Raw genomic sequence first — 20,888 nt, forward strand, 5'->3', positions numbered from 1 at the left:
CTTCAGACTTTTGTATATTTATACAAAGTCAGCTTATTGCCCCCACAATCTGGGTCCTCATTGAAAAGATGGAAGGCTGAGTCAACCTTGAGCCTGGTGAGATTTGAACTTGCAGTAATTGCAAGCAGCGGATGTTAATTACAGTGCTTTAGTCCACTGTACTACAGGCTCATCTACAGAGCAGAAGTCATGAGAAGAGAGGATACTCAGCAAGACTGAGTTTTTAACAGTTGCAAAGAGATGATGCAAAAGTGGGGGTGGGGAACTTACAGACATTGGGCTGCATCTACAGCCCTTGTAGCACCATGAGTTCTGCAGATTGGGAGTGGTGCAGCATTTGTGTTTTGAAGCTGTAAAAATGTTAAATGTTAAGACACCTAATTTTTACCTAATCTCTGAACTTTGTTCTAGCACCTCCAAATAGGCTGGTTCCCATCCCTGGAGATGCCCTCAGGTCATCTCAGTGCCTCTGGCAGGTTCTGAAGCAGAAGCAGAAATGAAAATCCAACACTCACACCTCCCTGAGGTTGCCTTCTACTGAACTCCAAACTTGAGGTCTCCAAACTTGGCAACTTTAAGAGTTGTGGACTTCAACTTCATGGCTGGCTGAAGAATTCTGGGAGTTGAAGTCCACAAGTCTTAAAGTTCCGAGTTTGGAGACCCCTGCTCTAAACTAAAGCATGGCTGTTTCCGAGCCTGCAGAAACGTGACTCTTCCTTGGGAACACTGCCTATCTTTCCCACCTTCCTGGACACATTATAGTCTCAAACACAAAATAATGGCTCTCAGGGAGGAGAAGGAAGAAGGGAAGATCAAAAAAGAGTAGGCCGCTCCCTCTTGCAGCCCTGTGACTCCAGCTGGGTCCTTAAAGCTGTCGGAAGTCGCAGAGGTCTTCGTCGCCATCAATTTTGAGCCCCTGCAGCAATGGGAAATCCAGCAAGGCCCCATCCAAGAAAACCATCTCCTCTTGGAAGCTGGAGGGGGTGGCTCGCTCAGGCTGGTCACTGTGGAACCACAGGTTCTTGTAGGACTTTGGGCTGGGGTTCAGGCTGTGGAGCAGAGGCTGCCTGGAGCTGGAGCGTATATAGATGGTGGGCGAGACTTCTTGCTGAGTGCGGCAGCTGCCCCCCAGCACCTTGGCATACTGAACAGACTCTGGGTTATTCATGTAGGAGGTTGGCCCCGAGCCCCCAGTTGGAATGGCTCCTTTGGCTTCATGGGCACCACAGTCAGAGAGGGCTGCTGCGCTGTCCTCCGTGGCTGGGCTGGGCTCACTCTTCCCACAGGAGAGGCACTTCTTCTCATCAGTTTCAATCACCAGGATGGCAGAAACGATGACGGGGCTGAGTTCGCATGCCTTGGGGGCCTGCAGGGTCTCCTGTAGAAAAAGGCAGGAGAAGGAACGATTAATTATGGCAGGATGGCCACTAAGGAAACCTAGTCCTGGCTGAGTCCAAAGGGGTGGGTGGGTAGTCCTTGTTTACTGACTGCCTTATTTAGTGACTGAGGTTACAACAGTAGACAAAATAGTTTTGTGATCTGTCCTTGTACAATACTCACATGGTGGCTATTTGTGTGCTTTGCAACTAGCTTGCCACAAGCAAAGTTAACAGAGAATGCAGAAATAAAAGCCAGTTTGATCCAGTGATGAATGTAGCAGGCTAGAAAGAGGGAGACCGTGAGTTCAAGTCCTTCCTTAGCCAGCCAGCTAAGGAAGGACTTGAAAGCCAGCCAGTTGGGTGACTTTGGGCCAATCACCAGGAGATAGTGAGTTCTAGTCCTGCCTTAGACATGGAAGCAGGTTGGGTAACTTGGGGCCAGTCACTCTCTCTCACCTTACCTCACAGGGTGGTTGTTGTGGGGGAAATCGGAGGAGAAAGGAGTCTTAGGTATGCTCCCCACCTTGAATTATTTGTAAAAATAATAAAGGTGGGATAGAAACAAACAAATAAAATCATAAGTTGTGGTCATGTGTGACCAAACAAGATATCAGGTCATAAGTCACATGATTTTCAACTTAGCAATTGCATGATTGGTCTCAATTGCAGCCACTACCTTACCCTCTGGCTATACCAGCAAGCCGTCTTCAAGAGACGGATTCCCTGGAATGGCTCTGGGGAAACTGGGGAGACTCCAGTTCTTACTGAAGGTGAGAATCTGTCAGGTCCCATAGATTCCTATCAGGATGCTACCATTCTGGTGGGGAGGGGGCCTGGGTGCATTCTTTAGTTTATAACCTTCTTCCTGGTGCCTGTCTATCCTGTGCTTTGATTTACCTTCCTGGAAACAAAAGGTGGGGGGTATCTGTTTTGTCTCAGCTCCTCAAAACAGCTTCTTATCACCTTATCAGCCTGTGATTCTCAAAACAACCACACCTGTGGATTGACCTATTCAACATAGGACTGAGGGGAGCAGTCTCTAACTGTTTTAATCTAATGGAATTGCACCGGAATCCTCAGATCCTGCATTCTTTGTCTTGCTATCACTTTCTTTTCAATAAAAGATTTCTTTTGAAATGCCAAGTGCTTCAAGAGTTCTACTTTCTTGAGCTGAGAGAAGAGGCAAGTCCTTACATAAAGCAGGATCTGCAAAAGTGGTCAACCCGGAGAAGCACTTGTTCTACCGAGAGGACCCTGCAAACCATGTCTGAGCAAAACAGCAAGCACGGAGAGGGAGTGAAACCTCTAGCACCGCCCAGCCGGATGCAATCTCTGCATGTCCTATTGAAGATGAGGTTGCTCTGAAGCATCCCACAAAACCAAGATGGTTGATTGGAGTGGGGAAGAAAGACAATTGGGATGGAAGAACTAAAGGTGTCACCCTCACCCGAGGTGGCTGGTGTTATGTACGAATTGGCTAGAATCTACATAAGTTTTCATGCTCGCCATGGATTGGCTAAAATCTACACAAGGTTTCATGCTCACCACTGATTGGCTGTCTGGACCGTGGAAGATTTAACCTGCTGTCATTGGCCAGCTGGTCTGCCTGGAGCTCCTTAAAAAGGTGAGCTCCAGCAGCCCAGCCGGCAGAGCACAGTCACATCTTGCTGGAAATAAAAAGGTGCTGAATTCACTAATGACTCTCGCCTGTTGCCTTGCGCCGATCTAACACTGGCAATGAAGGACAAAAGGGACCTGAGAACCTCCTTGTGAACCATGCAGCTGTCTTGGAACAAGGACCTCTGACCACCTGCATGAATGGCATCGCAAGTATCGCTGGCCCCAGCAATCTTCGACCTGCAGACGGAAGACTGGCACACATACATGCACCGTTTCAGAATGTTCCTGGAGGCCAACGATTACTAGGACAGGCCAGACAACAGGAAGCAAGCGTTATTCCTGATCTACTGTGGCACCAAGATCTACAAAATGGCACAGATGCTGATCGCCCCAGCAGATGTGGAGACCGTTGCCTGGGCCACCCTGCAACGTGCCCTGGAAGGCCACTACACACCATCCACCGCCCCCATGGTCAGCCGAAATGAGTTTTACCACCGGCGCCAACGAGAGGGAGAAACCATCAATGATTTTGTGGCCAGCCTCCGGGAGATCACTACCAGGTGCGAGTTCATAAATCCCGAAGAAATGATGAACGACCGGATCATCCTGGGGATGAGGGACCTCGCTCTATAAAATAAACTGTTGATAAGGAGAGGGGTCTCATTCAAGGATGTTGTTGAGGAGGCCAGGGCTGCAGAATCATCAGACAACTTGGCAGCAAACGTAAGGAAGACCAGCGGGGTGCACCACACATACTGGGAGCCTGACTGGTCAACCGAAGTCCTTGAGTATGATGATGACTGGGATGACACAGACAACACCATCCACCGCATGTACCCAGAAAAGCGGCAGAACCCCAGGGATGCGGAGAGCAGCCAGCCACATTGCCCGGGCTGCATGGGCTTCCACACAAGGGTGGCTTGCCATTTCCGGGATGCAACATGCCGCCGATGCCAAAGAAAGGGCCACATTGCCAAAGCCTGCAAAGCACCCCAACCCATTCCCTTTCAGTCAAAGCCTATAGCCCTGTCAGGAAGACCAGAAAACCCTAGAGCCGGCCAGCAATGGAGCAGATGAAGAGAGGACCAATACCAAGCTCCCAGAGAAATCCATCACACAACTGTGGGACACACAGATGCATTTGAGCAGGAGAAATACCACGCAGTCGTGAACATTGAAGGGGAACCATGCAAAATGGAGCTGGACACAGGGTCATATTTTACAATAGCATCCTGGCAAACAATCAAGAAGTTGAACCCAGCCGCAAGCAGGAAGTTCCTGAAGCCGCCAAATGTCCGCCTGAATGACTATCAAGGGAACCGGATAGAGGTACTAGGCAGAATGGAGGTCAAAGTAATGTTCCACAAGTTCCAAGGCCAGCTGCTGCTCATGGTCATTGGCAGCCACCGGCCCTCACTGCTGGGAGTAGAATGGTTTAAACCCCTGAGCCTGGACATCACCGGACTGCACAGCGTAACCACCCACGAACTGGACCAGCTGTTAGCAGAGTTTGTGGACATCTTCGATGAGGGTCTAAGTAAATATACGGGGAAACCCATTTCATTTAACCTAGACCCCCATGTGACCCCCATCAGGCTCAAACCCCGTAGGGCCCATTTGGCCCAAGGTTGAGGAACAATTAAACAATGTTCCTTGTTCCTTGTCCTTGTCCTTGTTCATTGCCCAGGGAATCCTCATGCCAACCGACCACACGATGTGGGAGACTCCCATAGTCACCCCCGTGAAGCCAAATGGGTCCGTCCGCATCTGCACAGATTATAAGTGTACACTGAACAAGACCCTTCAGCAGAGTGCGTACCCAGTGCCCATGGTGCAACATCTGTTGCATTCCGTAGGAAGCGGGAAGATATTTGCCAAGCTGGATCTTGCCCAGGCCTATCAGCAGCTGTCAGTAGACGAAGCCACCGCTGAAGCACAAACCATAGTGACTCACAGGGGGGCATTTAAATGTACCAGGTTGCAGTTTGGGGTCAGCGTAGCCCCAGGACTTTTCCAGTGCCCAATAGAACAGCTACTGCATGGGATCCCAGGAGTGGTGCCATACTTCAATGACGTTTTTATATCAGGGGAGTCAATAAGCCAGTTGATGGAACGTGCGCGTGAAACCTTGGGGAAGTTCCAGAAAAAAGGACTCAAAGTGAACCCTAGTAAATGCAAAATTGGCGTAAGGCAGGTAGAGTTCCTGGGCTACCTAATAGATGGGTCAGGCATCCACCTGACTGACAGCAAGATGAAAGCCATTAAGAATGCCCCCACCCCGAAGAATAAGGCAGAACTGCAAGCCTTCTTGGGACTGTTAAACTTTTACAGCAATTTTTACAACAGAAGGCCACCATTGCTGAACCGCTCCACAACCTCCAGGGGAAGACAACATGGTGGACCTGGGGACAGAGGGAAGACCAAGCTTTTGCAGCAGTGAAAGACCTCCTCTCATCCAACAGCATCCTGATCCAATATAACCACACGTTGCCGGTTCGGATCCCCTGTGGCGCCTCCCCTTTCAGAATTGGGGCAGTCCTCAGCCACCACCTACCAGATGGAACAGAAGCACCGATAGCATACTACTCCAAGACCCTGTCATCGGCCGAGCGCAACTACAGCCAGATTGATAAGGAGGCCTTGGCCGTGGTGGCAGGGATCAAGCGGTTCCACGAGTATGTATACGGTAGGCATTTCAAGATTGTAACCGATCATAAGCCCCTATTAGGACTCCTCACCAGTAACCAACAAACCCTGCCATACATGTCCCCAAGGATGACCAGATGGGCCATTTTCCTCACGGCGTATGGCTACGAGCTGATACACTGCCCCAGCAAAGACATCAGCCACGCCGACGCTCTCAGCTGCTGCCTGCTGCCAGAATCAGTGGAAGACCCCGCACCCACAGTCCAAGTGCTGTTGATCGACATTGACCTGGCCAGCCCAGTGACTGCCAGAGACATTGCTGAACACACCCAAAAAGACAAAACGTTAAGAAAGGTTCTGAACTGGGTGTTGAGGGGGTGGCCACAGGAGGACCTGGGGGAGGAATTCAAGAGTTACCACAGCAAGCAAACCGAACTGTCAACCATTAAGGGCTGTTTGCTGTGAGGAGAAAGGGTCGTCATTCCCCAAAAGCTTCAGAGGCGCGCCATGGATGCCCTGCACATCGGACACCCTGGGATCGTGAGGATGAAGGCGTTAGCCCGGAGCTACATCTGGTTGCCCCAGATGGACAAGGACATTACCGAGTAGGTGGCCACCTGCAAACCCTGCCAGGGGACACGACCAGCACCACCATGGGCACCCACTCATGAATGGGAAGCGGCCAAGGGGCCCTGGTCCCGCATACATATTGACTTTGTAGGGCCAGTAGAAGGACAGATGTTCCTGATTGTCGTGGACACATACTCCAAGTGGCTAGAGGTGATCATCATGCAGACAACCATGACAGAAGCCACCATCTGAGCCCTCTGACGGCTGTTCGCCACCCACGGTCTACCCGACGTCCTGGTTTCCGATAACGGCCCACAGCTGACAGCTAAGACCATGGAGGCATTCCTTGCAGAGCAAGGGATTTTATTAAGTTTTTCAGGTTAAAATCAACATGAGACAAAAACATTGATTATACATAAAAACAAAAACCATACATTCCCCTCCCTCCTTCCCCCATTCATAACACTAAACATACAAACACGTCTATCCCAGCAGGTAATATTCCTGCCCTCATTAATAAATAATTATGCCCACAACACAGAATAAAATAAATAATCCTCAAATATGGTTTCCATACAATTATCTTTCAATCTAGATAGGTATATCTCTCCTCATATTGACTTATACCCTCACTTCATCTCAATCCTTTTATTCAACCACCGATACCAACTGTCCCAACTTTGAAAAAATTCAGAATTCTCTTTTACTTTCAACATATATGCCATTCTGTCCGCCTCAGCACACTCTAATACTTTATTTATAATTTGGGCACTAGCCAGTATCTCTTTTTCTTTCCACTGTTGGATGAACACTATTCTAGCTGCGACTAAAATATGTAGAGTGAGATACCCTTTTTTCTTACTCAGCCCCTCTGGACGAATACCTAGTAAATATATCTCAGGTTTCCATTGGAGGTCCACATTAGTAATTTCCTTAATCCAATTCCTAATCCTTCTCCAATACTTCTTTGCCATTATACAAGTCCACCATTGATGGAAATACATACCTCTGCTTTTCCCACATTTCCAACATAACTCTGATGCACCCGGAAACATTTTAGCAATTCTTGTTGATGGGAGGTGCCACCTATACAATATTTTATATACATTTTCCTTGAAAGACGTTCCCGTAGTCATTTTAATATTTTCCCCACACATTTGTTGCCATTTTTCTAAAGGAATCAAGTACCCAAAATTCCTCCCCCAGGCAATCATAGTATCTTTTACAACCTCCTCTCCTATCATTCACTCAAGCAATTGTGCATACATTTTGGTTATGTATTTATGGTCCTCTCCCAATAATATTTTATCAAAACTCTGTTCCATCACATATATCCCATAATTATCTCTATCTCTCCTATAACGAGATTGAACTGTAGCGTAGGTCCACCAATCTAGCCTGATTCCTTTGTCAGCCAAATCTCCCCTAGATTTTAATATCCCTTGAGCATCCACAAGATCTTTGTATCTAAAAATTTTATCCTGTTTAAGAGCTGTTGGGTATGTCATCGCTTCTGTTGCTGAGAACCAGGTTGGAATCTTAGTATAGAATTTTCCTCTGAATATATCCCAGGTTTCCAGCAATATTCGCCTTAGGGAATGTCTCTTAAAATACTTATACTGTTGCGCTTTCTCTCTCCATAGCAGTGCATGCCAGCCGTGTTGTAGGTCCTACCGTTCTAAATCTAATAAAGTCCTCCTCTTCAATAACACCCAATCTTTCATCCAGGCCAGCAGTGAAGCTCCATAATATAGTTCCCAGCAGGGGAGGCCGAAGCCCCCCCTCTCTCTATGCTCTTGTAACATTTTGAGCTTCACTCTAGGCCTTTTCCCCTGCCAAATAAATTTCAGCACGACTCAATCCAGACTTTTAAAAAACCTTTTATCTAGCCTCGCCGGAGCTGATTGAAATAAAAATAGCCATTTAGGCAAAACATGTGTCTTAATTGCTGCTATCCGTCCCATCAAAGACAATTGTAAATTTTTCCACTTCTCCAAGTCTCTTGCAGTCTGATCATATAATTTAACAAAATTATCTTCCTTAATTGTAGAGCACCGGGCTGTTAGCCAAATTCCTAGATATTTAATTTTATTTACAATTTGAACATCCAATTTAGATTCTAATATATCCTTCTGCATCTTTGGAATATTTTTGAGCAATATCTTGGTTTTGTCCTTATTCATTTTTAACCCAGCCTCTCTACCATATTCTTCTATCATCTCTATCAACTCTGGGCCCGACTCTAAAGGGTCTTCTAGAATGAAGACAAGGTCGTCCGCGAATGCCTGTATTTTAAATTCCTGCCTTCGTACTTTAAGTCCTTTAATTGCTGGGTTATTCCTAATTTCCCTGAGAAGAGGTTCCAGTGTCAGAATAAATAAAAGCGGGGAAAGCGGGCAACCTTGTCTTGTACCCCTACTGATTATAACCTCCTTTGTTTTTTCCCCATTAACTAAAACCCATGCCACCTGGGAAATGTAAATTGTTTGTATCGCCTGAGTAAACTTTTCACCAAATTCCATTTTACGAAGCTGGGTTAACATAAATTCCCAACTCACGCTGTCAAATGCTTTATAAGCATTGAAAAAGAGAAGTGCCATCTGTTTGTCTGAATGGTGTTCATAATACTCAAAGAGCATTTAATAGTACTCTCAGATTATCTCTCAACACTCTATGCGGTAAGAAACCATTCAGGTCTCTATGTACGAACTGATTTTAAAAAACTTGTAGTCTTTTTGCTAAGATGGATGCAAACAATTTATAATCAGCATTAAGCAAGGCTATTGGTCTATAATTCTTAATATAGATCGTATCGACTCCTTCCTTAGGAAGGAGAGAGATATATGTCTCTTCCCAAGACTTTGGTATTCGTCCATCATTCAGCACTTCGTTAAAGACATCGCACAAGTGGGTCCCGATCACTTCCCAGATTACATTATACACCTCTACAGGCAGTCCATCTGTTCCAGGGGTTTTACCACTCTTCTGTTTTTTCAGACTTTCCTCTATTTCCCTCTCTGTTTAGCATATCTCTTATCTGATCTGGTACCCCTGGCGAGTTCTCTAGGAAACTGAATTGCTTTCGACTGGTGTCTTCTCTTTGATATAACTCCTGAAAAAATTCATACGCCACTTCTTTTTTTACCCCAGTACTGGCCACTAAATGACCCGATTTATCCCTTAACTGGCCTTAATCTTTCTGCTTTCTAGTTCGTTTTTCAATCTGCTTCACAGCCATCTTCCCGCTTTATTGGCATATTCAAAATAATTTTGCTTTGCTCTCCGGATTTTTTGCACTAACTCAGCTTGGTCCAATAAATTCATATGGTCCCTCGCCAATCCTCTTGCTTCTTTCGCTATCTTATCTGTCGGTTCCTTTTGTAATCTCATTTCCCATTTCTCCAACCTGTCTGCCCACTCTAGTCTCTCCTGCTTATCTTCCTTCCATTTTTTGGCCATATATTTAATCACGACCCCTCTCACCACTGCCTTAGCCATGTCCCATATTATTTGTAAAGATGTATCCTCTCGTCTGTTTTCCTGGAAGAAAAGAGCCAGCTCCCGTTTTAACAACTCCACAAAATCCTTATCCTTGCACAGTTCTGCTCTCATCATCCATTATCCTGTGCTGCGCTCTCCTTTCCAGGCAAGCATTAAAGGGTTGTGATCTGCCCAATCATTCCCTAAAATTTCAACCTCCAGTACCATTTCTCCTACTTCCAACGACATCCATATCATATCAATATTGGCGGGACCATGATTTATGCCTGGGAGTGAAAAAGGTAAACTGTTCCCTTATCGGATAAAAGTTCTGCCACATATCCTGTAGTCCAAATTCTTCCCTTAATTGATTCCAAATTGCCAGCAACCTTTCTTTTTCACTTCCCCCCCCCCTTTTCCAGATTTATAATCCTTCTCTCTATCCATTATAGCATTAAAATCCCCCATAATACAAATATGTTCATGCTCTAATTCTACCAATTTTTTATATACCCTTTTATAAAACTTCCTTTGATTACTATTAGGGGCGTAAATACCCACCAGGAAGATACGTCTACCATACATTGTTACTTTAACCATTAACAATCTTCCCTCTTCATCCGAGTATATCTTTTTAGGTTCTATATAAGTTTGAACATAAATTGCCACACCCCACTTTTTTTGGTCGGCCAGAGATACGTATAACTCACCCAATCGTGAACATGTTAATAAATCCATATGTTTCTTCCTAATGTGGACCTCCTGGAGACATTTTATACCAGTTTTTAATTTTTGTAATTTTGTTTTATTGGAGCATTTAGTCCATTAATATTAATCGAAATCAAATTTCCAATCTTCTTCATATACTCACTTCGCTATGGCTTTCGCCTTTGTTGTTTGTCTTGTTTCTCATCGGGTTCCTGGGATTTCATCTTCACTTATATCACTCTTTCCTCCTTTCGTTGTCTCTTTCAGTTTCCCGCCCTTTTCCGTTCTGTCACTCTTCTGGTTCTTGCAATTCTTTTGTTCCAGTTCTTCTTCACTACCGGGTTCGCTTGTATTAAACTGGTTTTCATATAAATCGTGTCCATCTCGAAGGTTCTCAATCTTCACTCTCTTTTCCTGCCACGTCATCATCAATCCCTCTGGGAGCAACCACTGATAAGGAACCCTATATTTCCTTAATTGTTCTGTCAAGAACTGGTATTTCTGTCTTTGCTCACGAACACATCGTGGGACCTGCTTTAATATCACAATTTCTTGGTCCTTATAAGTAATCTTTTGATCCCTAGTGCTTTGATAAAGTTCTTTTAACGATTTTTTGCTAAATCGGACGTGTATTTCACAAGGTAATTTATTCTGCCTAGTATAATTTGTATAGACTCGGTAGACCTCGTCTATATCGCGCTGTACCAATTCCTTCTCTCTTCCAAGCACACCAGCTACTATTTCCCCGATTATATCTTCAAGTTGCTCGTCTTTCGCTTCCGTCACGTTCTGAAATCTAAGATAGAAGGCAGTGCGGTCCATCTCCAAGTGAACTATCTCCCCTTCCAACTCTCAATTTACTTGCACTAATCGTGCTTCACATCTGTCCATTTTATTCTTTGATTTCTCCACTTTTGTTTCTACTCGGTCAAATCTTTGTTCATGAGCCACTAATATTTCTTGAACTTCCTCATATTTTGAGTGGATGTGCATGATTTCCTGCTTGATACTTGCCATTTCCTCCTGCACATCTTCAAACTTTTTCATTGTCTGTTCCTGATTCTTTGTAATAGTGTTTTGTATCATCTGTAGTATATTTTGAAGTTCCTGTCCTCCGACCCCTTTTTCCGGGGGTCTTACATCATCCATTGATCCTCTTAATGCTGGAGATGTCGCCGTGGGGGTAGGCACCATTGAAAGGGTTAAGACCTGTTCTGTCCCCGTCTCACACACGCACACCAGCAGTCGACCAAGAGTTAAAATAAACCAGCAGACAAGAATTTCCTTTGATAACAGAATTGGCAGCAACCCAATGGCTGTTTGCCAAAAGTTTTTACTTACAAAGGGAGGTTTATCTCCTCCGACTGAAAACATCAAAGTAAGTCCACAAAAGCCAAAGAATAGTCAAGTCCAGTCCAAAAATCAATCCAAGCAGAGCATATAACAAAGTTCCAGAAATGCAGAATGACTTGCTAGCTTTCAGTTTTGTCCGTCACAAAGCCTGAATGGCCACCACACCCCCTTTTATCCCCTGTGGGGTGTGGTCCAGTGACTCAGCTTAATCTCTGGCACACCTCCTTCTCTGCTGTGCGCGCTTGTCTTTCCGACGCTGTCGGGGATCCAGCCAAGACTTATCTCCTTCGCTGTCTAACTGCGGCTGCTCGGAAGTGCCTGGCTCCTGGCCTATCTCTTCTCCTTCGGAAGACACCTGAGGCATTGCCAGAGAGGAGGGTCCTGGAGAGGGAGGCCTTGCCAACTCTTCTCCTTCACTTTCGGAGTCTTCTCCCTCCGATAAAACAGGCTCAGGGGTCGGAGTCACAACAAGAACTTCTTCTTCGTCACTGTCGACATAATTGCAAGCTTCCACCTCCTACCCCACTCTTGCATACACTGGCTTTTTATCCAAAAGGATTACAAAGTAATTTCAGAGTTAAGAGCCAGAAATCCAATTTTCTACTCAATTCAATTCCCCAGAACCAGAAATCGTGTGCAATGTCTGAAAGTGAATCAGCCAAAAAAACTTTTTCCTCTTTTCTTGCACAGTAAATTTCCAAGTCACCACAGAGTGGTGTATTGCCTCAGTTTCAGTTAGATCAGCTCTTCCTGCTTCTTGTCCCAGCGAAGCTCTTACTATTCAGCACTTCCGGAGAAACTCAAAAATGCAAGTCACAATGGCTCCTTACTAACTCTCAAGCCCAGGCAAGTCTAATTCATGAATATAGAGAGTCCCAGGATTTTCCACAAGGCACTTCAGTCACAGCACTCTTGAAAACACCCACTCTGATCTTCTTAAAAGGTAATCTTAACAAGTACAGCCGCTGCCGCCACTTAATCACTCCAGCCTGTCAGTCGGTTTGCCGCTTTCAATGGAGCCTCCCACACTCCCTCTCGTCGGCTTTCCCTTGTACACACACCTCTCCAAGCAGTCCGATCCCAGGATGCTTCACTTATCTCTGTGTTGTGGGCAAATCTTCTTCCACTGGGCCCGAGCCTGGCTTTGAGGCTACCATCTGGAGCGCTCTCCCCCCACTGGCATCCCGAGGGGGGATTTCCCTTCATAAACCCCCGCTGATCGCACTTCGGTGGGCTCGCTAGAGCTTTTCCTCTACTATACCCACCCCAACGAGGTGAGCAGTGGCCAATTCATGCTGCTCGGCGGGTAAAATCCAGCTAAGAGAGCAGGAGCGATCCACCTTAGCTGTAGTCGCCAGTAATATCATGCCCAGAAGTCTGAATCTACATACGTTTTCATGCTCACCACAGATTGGCTAGAATCTACATAAGGTTTCATGGTCACCACTGATTGGCTGTCCGGACTGTGGGAGATTTAACCTGCTGTCATTGGCCGGCTGGTCTGCCTGGAGCTCCTTAAAAAGGCGAGCTCCGGCAGCCCAGCCGGCAGAGCGCAGTCACATCTTGCTGGAAATAAAAAGGTGCTGAATTCACTAACGACTCTTGCCTGTTGCCTAACAGCTGGCAACCAGGTTGGAAATGTGAGCTGGACGCCTTGTGGGAAGAGGAGGACCTGGCCGAGGAACCGGCCAGGGATGAGTGACTTAAAAGACACGTCATGCGGTTTGTGATGGAGGCTTCTGAGAACCTGAGAGCTCAGGGGGAATTGGACTGCCAAGAGGGAGGAGATGAAGCATCAGCAGCTGCTGATGAAGCCAGAGGCTCCACCCCAGGTCTAACCCACCACATGCAGCACCGGTCCATGCAAATGCCCTAGGCTGGCAAGAGCCCCACAGCTAGAACGGAAGACTGGGTATGAAATATAGTCATATTGTATGCAACCCACAGCAGTTGACATACATGCAGAAATACAGGTGGGATTTCCAAATGCAGGGCGCCCAAGTCAGAGTTGTCACCATGGCCCTGGAAGGAGTGGCAGCCAGGTGGATGGTGACCCTCCACAATGCTGATGCCCCAGAGTTGCGGAACTTCAACTGTTTCATGATGGCACTCCATTGCCGCCTAGCAGATCAGAAGGCCCATGACCGGATCAGAACCGTGAAGCAGGGTCACCAGCCATGACTGAATACATTGAAGAGTTCCGAGACCTCACCTGCTGAGTTTTGGATAAAACTACCAAAACCAAAGCTATACAGCATGTCCCCAAGGGAACTCAAGGAACTGCAGGCATTTATAGATAAGAACGTAGCCTGGGGGGGTTCACTGAGCTGGCCTGACCCAAAATCGTGGCCCCAGTACTGTTCCGGGAGAAGGATGAGTCTTTGTGCTTATGAGTGGATTATAGTAGTCTGAATGGAGTAAGCATGGAAAATGTTTACTCCCTTCCCCTGATGAAGGACATGTTGGCTCACCTCTCCAAGGGAAAGATTTTCTTGAAGCTAGATGAGTGAGGCCTATTAGAGGGAATCATGGAAGGGGATGAAAGCTTTATGCAAAACTTTCAAAATGTGAGTTTCACAAAGAGAAGATACACTACCTAGGATATAGAATCTCCCACAAAGGTGTAGAAATGGACCCTGGAAAAGTGTGGGCAGTGGTGGAATGGGCCCCTCTCTGCACATGTAAACAGCTGCAGATTTTTTTAGAGTTTGCCAACTTCTACTGGCAATTCATCCAGACTTTCGCACAAATTGCACTTCCAACTTACTGAAACCTAAAAGGGGGCGGGGATTAAACCCAAATCAAGACAGCCGCTGAATTTGACCATGGAATGTCAAGTGGCCTTTGAAAACCTAAAGTGGTTGTTCTCAGCAGAACCAGTGCTGAAGCACCCAGACCCAGAAAAACCTTTTGTCAACCAAGCAGATGCGAGCAATGTAGCAGTCGGCGCCATCCTCCTCCAAGAGAATGAACAAGGCCAACTACAGCCCTGTGCATACACCTCCAAAAAACTAACAGACACAGATGGGCTGTTTGGGAGAAAGAGGTGTATGCTGTTTAATGGGCTCTCCTTACATGGAGATATTTGTTGGAAGGGAATAAAATCCCTTTCCAGGTCTGGACTGGCCACAAAAATCTGGAGACTTTAAGACCACATGGAAACTGTCTCCAAAGCAAGTATGCTGGGCCCAGTATTTCAAGCGCTTTGACTTCACTCTCAAATGCCTTCCTAGGGCAGTGGTTCTCAACCTTCCTAATGCCGCGACCCTTTAATACAGTTCTTCATGTTGTGGTGACCCCCAACCATAAAATTATTTTCGTTGCTATGTGTGTATATGTCAGCGATGGTGAACCTTTTTGGCATTGTGTGCCAAAAGTCCAAGCATGTGAGCGCTCGTGCACTCTCGCGTGCCAGCATCCATAATGCAATGCAAGGTCTCAGCCTGGCTGGCATTCAGAGTTCATTCTGAAACACAAAACTTTTGAAAGAAGAAAAATGGAAGTGTTCAAAAAAAGAAGTTTATGCCAATATTATGGATAAAAGACATTGATTTCATTTTCTTTTTTTTTTAAATAGTCTTTATTTACATTTTCCATTAAAAACAACAGAAAAACAACACATCATATAAATAACACACAAGACAATACAACAAAAAGCCTTGGTAGTACAGTGGTCTAAAGCACCCTGTTATTAAGACCAGCTGCCTGCAATTACTGCAGGTTCCAATCTCACCAGGCTCAAGGTTGACTCAGCCTTCCATCCTTTCTAAGGTGGGTAAATTGAGGACCCAGTTTGTGGGGGCAATAAGCTGACTTTGTATAAACATACAAAAGAATGAAGGCTATTGCTTAGCGCATTGTAAGCCGCCCTGAGTCTCTGGAGAAGGGCGGCATATAAATCAAATTAAAAAAAAAAAAAAGGAACCTGGCATACTTCTATATAGTACCTTAACAACCTAATATTCGGTACTGTATATCCATATTATATTCCGCAGAACAACTTATATACCTTTATACATCAATTAGGTCTATCCGACCTCACTTTACTTGTACAGTATAAATTTCTCAATATACCTGACCCAGTTAATTCAGGGCCCCACTCACATAGGAGGAAACACGCTGGACTTGGTTTTCGTCTCTGGTCAGTGGTTGAATGGCTTAGATACAGGGGATATAGTTATTGAACCCTTGTCATGGTCAGACCATTCTCTCCTTAGACTTGACTTCCTGACCGCTATGCCCCACCGCAGGGAGGCGGAACCAATTAGGTGGTTCCGCCCCAGGCGCCTGATGGATCCTGATAGGTTCCGAATGGAGCTTGGGCCATTTCCTGAGACTCTGGCACGCGACTCGACTGAGGACCTGGTGGCCGCCTGGGATAGGGCGGCCGCTGGTGCTTTAGATCGGGTCGTGCCTTTGCGGCCTCTGACCCGGCGTCGAATCTGCCCAGCTCCTTGGTTCTCCGAGGAGCTGAGGGGGATGAAACGCCGGAAAAGACGCCTAGAGAGTAGTTGGAGGGCCAGTCGCTCCGAATCTGACCGTACACTAGTGAGGTCTTATATCAAGACCTACTTAGTGGCGATAAAGGCGGCGAAGTGTAATTACTTTTCCGCTCTTATCGCGTCGGCAGAAAATCGCCCAGCTGCCTTGTTTAGGGTGACTCGCTCCCTTCTCCATCTGGGAGCGCGGGAAGACCCCTTGCAAGGTCGTGCTGAGGATTTTGCGCATTATCTGCACGATAAAGTCGCTCAAATTCGGGAAGGCTTGGACTCCGACTGGGTAGGTACAGGCGGGTTGTCCGAGGTCTGTCTTGAGACGGTTATCTGGGATGAGTTTGACCCTGTGACTCCCGAGGACGTGGACAGGATGCTGGGGAGGTTGAACGCAACCACATATTTATTGGACCCGTGTCCCTCCTGGTTGGTGCTGGCTACCCGGGAGGTTACACGAGGCTGGCTCCAGAGGATTATAAATGCTTCCTTGAGCGAGGGGTTCTTGCCTTCCGCCTTGAAAGAGGCGGTGGTGAGGCCCCTCCTCAAGAAGCCCTCTCTGGACCCAGCTGTTTTAGCAAACTATCGTCCAGTTTCCAACCTTCGCTTCCTGGCGAAGGTTGTTGAGAGTGTGGTTGCGCGACAGCTCCCGCAGTACCTGGAGGAAACCGTCTATCTAGATCCGTTCCAGTCCGGCTTCAGGCCCGGGTACAGCACGGAAACGGCATTGGTCGCGTTGGTTGATGATCTCTGGAGGGCTCGGGACAGAGGTTGCTCCTCTGTTCTGGTCCTATTAGACCTCTCAGCGGCTTTTGATACCATCGACCATGGTATCATGCTGCGCCGGTTGGAGGGGTTGGGAGTGGGAGGCACTGTTTTACGGTGGTTCTCCTCCTATCTCTCCGACAGGTCGCAGTCTGTGTTGGCTGGAGGGCAGAGGTCGACCTCAAGGCACTTGGTTTGTGGGGTGCCACAAGGGTCGGTCCTCTCGCCTCTCCTGTTCAACATTTATGTGAAGCCGCTGGGCGAGATCATCCGTGGTTTTGGGGTGCAGTGCCATCTGTACGCTGATGACACCCAGCTGTACATCTCCACCCCAGACCACCCCAACGATGCCCTTGAAGTGATGTCCCGGTGCCTGGAGGCGGTGCGGGTCTGGATGGGGCGGAACAGGCTCCGACTCAATCCCTCCAAGACTGAGTGGCTGTGGCTGCCGGCGTCCCGATATAGTCAGCTGGTGCCATCGCTGACTATTGGGGGCGAGACATTGGCCCCCACGGAGAGGGTGCGTAACTTGGGTGTCCTCCTGGACGCACGGCTGTCCTTAGAAGAGCATTTGACGGCCGTGGCCAGGGGGGCTTTCTATCAGGTTCGCCTGATACGCCAGTTGCGCCCCTTTCTGGATCGGGACTCCCTATGCACGGTCACTCATGCCCTCGTTACTTCCCGCCTTGACTACTGTAATGCTCTCTACATGGGGCTCCCCTTGAGGAGCACTCGGAGGCTCCAACTGGTGCAGAATGCAGCCGCGCGGGTACTTATGGGGGTGGCATGGCGCTCCCACGTGACACCTCTCCTGCGCGAGCTGCATTGGCTTCCAGTGGTCTTCCGAGTGCGCTTCAAGGTGTTGGTTCTCATCTTCAAAGCGCTCCATGGCTTAGGACCCAGTTATTTACGAGACCACCTTCTGCCTCCGATAACCTCCCACCGGCCAACACGCTCCCACAGAGAGGGTCTCCTCAGGGTGCCGTCTGTCAGGCAATGTCGGCTGGCGACCCCCCAGGGAAGAGCCTTCTCTGTGGGGGCACCCGCCCTCTGGAATGAGCTGCCCCCAGGGATACGACTAATCCCGGATCTCCGGACCTTCCGCCGGGCCCTGAAGACTTTTCTGTTTCAGCAAGCCGGGCTGGGTTAAAATTTTTTTAATTGGTGAATTTTATGGGTAACGGGGTTTTAAAATTGGAGAAGCCTAAGATAATTTAATTCTGTTTTAATGCATTTTAATATTTGTATTGTGTGTTTTTAATCTTGGCTGTTCACCGCCCCGAGTCCTTCGGGAGAGGGGGCGGTATAAAAATTTAATAAATAAATAAATAAATAAATAAATAAATAAATAAATATACAATTCCTCATCTAGTGTGGGTTATAATTTCCTCTCCTCTAACCACTTATAAAATTTTTCCCAAGATAAACATGTTTGTGTTTGGTCTCTGTCTTTTAGTTTTTTAGTCAATTTATCTGCTTCCGCACATTCTAAAATCTTCTTTATAATTGCCTCCTCTGTTGGGATATTTTGATTTTTCCAAAGTTGAGCATACGCCAATCTTGCTGCTGTGATAATGTGTAGTGCAAGATACCATAAGTCTCTTTTAATATTTTCCGGCTTGGAACCGAGCAGGCATGTCTCTGGTCGCCATTCAATCTTTTGCATTAAAATCTCGTTAAGCCATTTTTTTATTGTCCCCCAAAATTTTACTGCTTTCGGGCACGTCCACTACTGATGGTAATAAGTGCCATGCTCCCACCCACATTTCCAGCATTCAGCGGACTGTCCCGTAAACATTTTAGCCAGTCTGTCGGGGGGAATATGCCACCTGTATATCATCTTGTAAATATTTTCTTTATAAGCCGTAGACACAACTAATTTCATATTCCCCCACCAAATCTCTTGCCATTTTTCTAAATGTATTGGATTCCTTAACTATTTCCTCATCTATCTCTATTCTCATGAGCAATTTATAAGTTTTCGAAATCATGCCTTTTTCTTGACCCATCAGAATTTCGTCTAATTCTTGTAACTCACCATTAATACTTTTCCCATCTCTATCTTTTTAATATTTAGATTGGATCTGTAGGTAGGTCCACCAGTCCACTTGCAACCCTTATGAATTTAATTCCTGTTTCGATTTTAATTTCCCTTGTATGTTCAACAAATCCTTATATATTAATTTTTTCGCAGGGTTATAAAGTTTGGGGTATGTCACTGCTTCTAAAGGTGCTATCCAGCATGGTGTTTTAGTAGAGTAGTTTTTACTAACTTTTTCCCAGTTTTGAATTAAGATATTTTTTATATAATGTCGGGTGAACCATTTGCTTTGTAGGGTATTATCACGCCAAAGTGCCTTATGCCAACCTTGTTGTAGGTCAAAACCTTCTATTTTAAGAAGACGGCTATTTCCTAAGGTAATCCATTCTTTTACCCAGGCTAATAAAGCAGCCGAGTAGTAGTTCTCCCAACATGGTAGACCTAGGCCTCCTCTTTCTTTTATCTCTTGCATCATCTTTCTTTTAATCCGTGGTTTCTTCCCCTGCCAGATAAATTTAGTTATTATTTGGTTTAACTCCATGAAAATTTTTTTAGGTAGATTCACTGGGGCGGTTTGAAATAAAAAATTAAACTTCGGTAAAACGTAGGATTTAACTGTTGTTACTCGTCCTAGGAGTGAAAGTTGTATTTTGCCCCATTTGTCTAAATCTTTTCTTGTTTGAATTAATAGTTTATTATAATTGTCCTCCTGTATGCTCGAACATCTGCTGGTTAGCCAAAGTATTTAACTTTATTAACTACATTTAATCCAGTTACCTCCTGTAAGCCTTTCTTAGGTTCTTCTAAAATATTCTTAGTTAGTATATTTGTTTTCTTTTTGTTAATTAGTAACCCTGCTACCGCCCCAAATTCTTCAATTGTCTCTAGTAGATATAAACAAGATTCTATGGGCTCTTCCAAGATAAAAACCATATCATCCGCAAAGGCCTGGGTTTTATATACCTGTTGTCCAATTCTAAGGCCTTTCTTCGTTCCTTATTTTACGCAATAATGTTTCTAATGATAAAATGAAGAGTAAAGGGGATAAAGGACAGCCCTGTCTTGTGCCTTTACCAATAAAAAATTCTTCTGTCAAGTCCCCATTTATTAGTAGTCTGGCCATTTGTTTAGAATAGATAGCTTTGATTGCGTTTATAAACCTCTGTCCAAAGCTCATGTGTTCTAGCTGTAGTAATATAAACTCCCAATTGACTCTATCAAATGCCTTCTGGGCATCTATAAAAACTAGTGCGACCTGTTTGCCTGGGTATTCTTCATAATATTCCAATACATTTAACATGACTCTCATATTATCTCGTAATTGTCGTGATGGTAAAAATCCATTTTGGTCGATTTGTATAAATTCATTCAGAAATCCTTTTAATCTGTTTGCTAAGATTGTGGTAAAAATTTTGTAATTTGAATTCAGAAGAGATATTGGTCTGTAGTTTTTTATATCTGTTGAAGGGGGGTCTTCTTTAGGAATTAAACTAATATTAGCCTCTCTCCATGAGCGGGGGATTTCTGCTTTTATTTTATTTTATTTTATTTATTAGATTTTTATACCGCCCCCTCTCCCGAAGGACTCGGGGCGGTGCACAGCCAAAGTTAAAAAACATACAATATAAACAATTAAAATACGTTTAAAACAGAATTAAATCTAAAAATGGCTCCCCAATTTAAAATGCCTTACCCATACCCCTATAAAAAGACGAATTTAAAATTTAAAAATTTAAAATTTCCACATTTAAAAAGGGGGAAGATTTAGGCCAGGCCAGCTTGATAAAATAGAAAAGTCTTAAGCGCGCGGCGGAAGGTGCGCAGATCCGGGATCCT

At 45.7% G+C, this 20,888-nt stretch overlaps 1 protein-coding gene across 1 annotated transcript in view; it reads right to left on the reverse strand.

Moving 5' to 3' along the window:
* Positions 1–865: 865 nt before the first annotated feature.
* CSF3R (colony stimulating factor 3 receptor) overlaps positions 866–20,888 on the reverse strand; it is a 68,743-nt gene continuing 48,720 nt past the window's right edge. Inside the window, exon 15 of the mRNA XM_070949851.1 lies at positions 866–1,378. Coding sequence (XP_070805952.1) covers positions 866–1,378 — 513 coding nt within the window. The remainder of the gene's footprint in view (positions 1,379–20,888) is intronic.

The sequence above is a fragment of the Pituophis catenifer genome, unplaced genomic scaffold, assembly GCF_029215685.1.
Source record: "Pituophis catenifer annectens isolate HBS135680 unplaced genomic scaffold, rPitCat1.0.hap2 SCAF_9, whole genome shotgun sequence".
In the NCBI taxonomy this organism is placed as follows: domain Eukaryota; kingdom Metazoa; phylum Chordata; class Lepidosauria; order Squamata; family Colubridae; genus Pituophis; species Pituophis catenifer.